This window comes from Oncorhynchus gorbuscha, linkage group LG13 (genome assembly GCF_021184085.1).
Source record: "Oncorhynchus gorbuscha isolate QuinsamMale2020 ecotype Even-year linkage group LG13, OgorEven_v1.0, whole genome shotgun sequence".
Taxonomy (NCBI): Eukaryota; Metazoa; Chordata; class Actinopteri; order Salmoniformes; family Salmonidae; genus Oncorhynchus; species Oncorhynchus gorbuscha.
In genome coordinates, this window is record NC_060185.1 from 9047809 (window position 1) to 9052808 (window position 5000).

General features: G+C 49.4%; 1 protein-coding gene across 1 annotated transcript in view; it reads right to left on the reverse strand.

The window, feature by feature from the left end:
- LOC123993837 (ubiquitin carboxyl-terminal hydrolase 32-like) overlaps positions 1-5000 on the reverse strand; it is a 136928-nt gene that overhangs the window by 66554 nt on the left and 65374 nt on the right. The window contains exon 5 of the mRNA XM_046296304.1: positions 3809-3968. Within this exon, the coding sequence (XP_046152260.1) occupies positions 3809-3968 (160 nt within the window). The remainder of the gene's footprint in view (positions 1-3808; positions 3969-5000) is intronic.

Here is a 5000-nt window from a genome sequence, read left to right on the forward strand (position 1 = left end):
GACTCCAGAACATGCCTCATCCCCTCACTAGCTAGTTAGCTAGCTGACTGGCTGACTCCAGGACATGCCTCATCCCGTCACTAGCTAGCTAGCTAACTGACTGGCTGACTCCAGGACATGTCTCATCTCGTCACTAGCTAGCTAGCTAACTGACTGGCTGACTCCAGGACATGCCTCATCTAGTCACTAGCTAGCTAACTGACTGGCTGACTCCAGGACACGCCTCATCTCGTCACTAGCTAACTAACTGGCTGACTCCAGGACACGCCTCATCCAGTCACTAGCTAACTAACTGGCTGACTCCAGGACATGCCTCATCCCCTCGCTAGCTAGCTAGCTGACAGACTGACTCCAGGACATGCCTCATCCCCTCGCTAGCTAGCTAGCTGACAGACTGACTCCAGGACATGCCTCATCCCCTCGCTAGCTAGCTAGCTGACAGACTGACTCCAGGACATGCCTCATCCCCTCGCTAGCTAACTAACTGACTGGCTGACTCCAGGACATGCCTCATCCCCTCGCTAGCTAGCTAGCTGACAGACTGACTCCAGGACACGCCTCATCCCCTCGCTAGCTAGCTAACTGACAGACTGACTCCAGGACACGCCTCATCCCCTCGCTAGCTAGCTAACTAACTGACAGACTGACTCCAGGACACACCTCATCCCCTCGCTAGCTAGCTAACTGACAGACTGACTCCAGGACACGCCTCATCCCCTCGCTAGCTAGCTAACTGACAGACTGACTCCAGGACACGCCTCATCCCCTCACTAGCTAGCTAACTGACTGGCTGACTCCAGGACATGCCTCATCCCATCACTAGCTAGCTAACTGACTGGCTGACTCCAGGACATGCCTCATCCCCTCACTAGCTAGCTAGCTAGCTGACTGGCTGACTCCAGGACATGCCTCATCCCCTCACTAGCTAGTTAGCTAGCTGACTGGCTGACTCCAGGACATGCCTCATCCCGTCACTAGCTAGCTAGCTAACTGACTGGCTGACTCCAGGACATGTCTCATCTCGTCACTAGCTAGCTAGCTGACTGGCTGACTCCAGGACATGCCTCATCTAGTCACTAGCTAGCTAACTGACTGGCTGACTCCAGGACATGCCTCATCTCGTCACTAGCTAGCTAACTGACTGGCTGACTCCAGGACACGCCTCATCTCGTCACTAGCTAACTAACTGGCTGACTCCAGGACACGCCTCATCCAGTCACTAGCTAACTAACTGGCTGACTCCAGGACATGCCTCATCCCCTCGCTAGCTAGCTAGCTGACAGACTGACTCCAGGACATGCCTCATCCCCTCGCTAGCTAGCTAGCTGACAGACTGACTCCAGGACATGCCTCATCCCCTCGCTAGCTAGCTAGCTGACAGACTGACTCCAGGACATGCCTCATCCCCTCGCTAGCTAGCTAGCTGACAGACTGACTCCAGGACATGCCTCATCCCCTCGCTAGCTAGCTAGCTGACAGACTGACTCCAGGACATGCCTCATCCCCTCGCTAGCTAACTAACTGACTGGCTGACTCCAGGACATGCCTCATCCCCTCGCTAGCTAACTAACTGACTGGCTGACTCCAGGACATGCCTCATCCCCTCGCTAGCTAGCTAGCTGACAGACTGAGTCCAGGACACGCCTCATCCCCTCACTAGCTAGCTAGCTAACTGACAGACTGACTCCAGGACACGCCTCATCCGCTAGCTAACTAGCTGACAGACTGACTCCAGGACACGCCTCATCCCCTCGCTAGCTAACTAGCTGACAGACTGACTCCAGGACACGCCTCATCCCCTCGCTAGCTAACTAACTGACAGACTGACTCCAGGACATGCCTCATCCCCTCGCTAGCTAACTAACTGACAGACTGACTCCAGGACACGCCTCATCCCCTCGCTAGCTAGCTAGCTGACAGACTGACTCCAGGACACGCCTCATCCCCTCGCTAGCTAGCTGACAGACTGACTCCAGGACATGCCTCATCTCGTCACTAGCTAGCTAGCTGACAGACTGACTCCTAGACCTGTGATTCACTATTGTACACTGCCGTTAAAAGTAATACACCATTGTAGAGAATAGGGTGCCATTTGGGACACATTTGCTAGCTTAGCACGCTAGGTAAACCGCTAGGTAAACCGCTAGGTAAACCGCTAGGCTAAATGGCTAACATTCCATTTCAGGACAGGACCTGGCAGGTTGAGACGGATCTCTTTTAAAAATGTCTGGAGCTCGAGGTTCGAGTCCGTTTAAAAATACAAGCTGACAGTTTTTTGTTCTCAAACAAGAGGCTACATCTCCATTACGGAGTCGCCTGGCATACAGAGATGCATGATTGTCATTCTGCGCTTGGGTCTCGGAAAAAAAAAACAAGCCGCGCGAGCGAGTTCACACAAGACCTCCAAATGTCCACAATCTGAAAGTGGGAAGACAAGTGCTTCTTCGTGCTTTTACTTCCTGCACCAACCAACCACAACAGGAAGGATTACACAGCAAGTACAAACCACTAACTCATTCCAACTATCGGTTCATTGTTAAAAAAATATATTTTTAAACACACACTAGTGTCAGTGTTGACCACTTCCTAGGCAGTCCTAAAATGGTACCTAATTCCCTATTTTTGGCCATAGCCCTACGGGTCCCGGTCAAAAGGAGTACACCTCATACGGAATAGGGTGGCGTCTGGGACGTGCCACTAGTCTAAAGGAGGTGCAGTGGTGTGCCCCAGTACCCACCTAGAGGAGCGACTCGGTCAGACTGACAACAGAGGTACCATACCATATTCCACCACACATGCCCTGGGACGTGCCGACAGGACTGGCGTGTATCATAGTAGACTCCACCGACCGACGGGTAACAGGCTCAGGGGAAGAAAAAACACCACGTTAACTCATGCCATCCTGGTTCCAATCCAAGGATTTTTACAATAGTGTTCTAATACTATCCCAACCCGACAACAAGCCTGTCAGTCCTCCATGGCGTCTGTTGTGTGTGTCCGGTCGGGGACGGCGTCTTAGCCAAGAGTGGAGTATGTTCTAGAAAGTCAATGTACGGAGAAGGTGCTCGTCTCACGGCCAAAGAGTACACACACACACACACACACACACACACACACCTGAACTCTCACACACACACACACCTGAACTCTCACACACCTGAACTCTCACACACGCACACACTGAACTCTCACACACACACACACACACGCACACACACACACACACACACACACACACACACACACACACACACACACACACACACACACACACACACACACACACACACACACACACACACACACACACACACACACACACACACACACACACACACACACACACACACACACACACACACACACACACAGCTCAGAGTTAAGAGGATCATCTGGGAATGGGCAACAGCAGATTACGAGCTGTCTGCAGGTACTCTCCCGGATTGGCAGCAAAGATCTCTCCTGCTCTCTGATTGGTCTCAGGACAGGAAGCAGCTAATATCTTTGATTGGTCTTGGACACAGCTACGTGTTAGAGCTTTCTTTCCAATAGGACAGAAAATAGGAGGAGGGACATGAATGACAAAGAAAATGTGACACAGGGGGTGACATATACCAACATAACATGAAATATACCGAACTAAAACAGTCAGGTAAATGATCTGGCTTTTTTTGGGAGATGCCATCACTTGTTGTTGACTTTACTCAGATGAAAACATAGAAACCTTTCAGTAGCGCCAGTTTATGTACAGCGTGCGCACAGCGTAGGACTGGCGCTGTAGAGAGGAGTAACGGTAGCCGACACTCACAGTGTGTGACTCCGGCCAGAGTCTGGTAGAAGGTGGGCGTGTCGCTGTCGTCTGTGAGGGTGACACACACGCCTCCGGAAAGCAGCCAACGGGAGAAGGTGAACGCCTCTGTGTTCTGTAGGAGCCAGGTCTTAAAGCGCTCATAGTTGACTTTCTCCCCCTGAGACAAAACAAAAACACATCAACAACTTGTTACCAAATCAAAAAAGGAGGTAGCGGGAGGAGACATGGTTTGGGGTTAGCGTTTATACTATAGGTGTATCGTGTCATTGGTCAATAGAGTTAAACACTGGCCATTAGTTACAACCAAATACAGTAGCGTTTATACTATAGGTGTATCGTGTCATTGGTCAATAGAGTTACAAACACTGGCCATTAGTTACAACCAAATACAGTAGCGTTTATACTATAGGTGTATCGTGTCATTGGTCAATAGAGTTAAACACTGGCCATTAGTTACAACCAAATACAGTAGCGTTTATACTATAGGTGTATCGTGTCATTGGTCAATAGAGTTACAAACACTGGCCATTAGTTACAACCAAATACAGTAGCGTTTATACTATAGGTGTATCGTGTCATTGGTCAATAGAGTTAAACACTGGCCATTAGTTTACAACGTTTATACTAAATACAGTAAACACTGGCCGTTTATACGTTTATAGGTGTATCGTGTCATTGGTCAATAGAGTTACAAACACTGGCCATTAGTTACAACCAAATACAGAGGTGTACAAAACATTAGGAACACTTGCTGTTTTTCTATGACCTGGACCACAGGTGTCAAACTCATTCCAAGGAAGGCCAAGTGGCTGTGGGTTTTCATTCCTCCTTTGTACTTGATTGATGAATTAAAAAGTTACTAATTAGTAGGGAACTCGCAACTAGGACGGTTGCGGTGACCATATTACCGCCACGCCGGCAGTCATGACCTCAGTAAAATTCCACGTGACCGTTGGGTCACGGTCATCTCCTTTTATGCACTCCAGACATGCGTTGGTAGTAACGAGCTCGCTAACGATCAACGGGTCACTAATGGCCTGGGTGCTCTGTGTCTCTGTAAACCACTCTGATGTCAATGCAAATGACAAAAACACTTCATCATTAAAAACAGTATGTGCTTTTTCAAAATCTCACCTCACTGTGATTTGAAGAAAGAAGCTCATTAAGGAGGTTGAAAGTAAAACGAGGT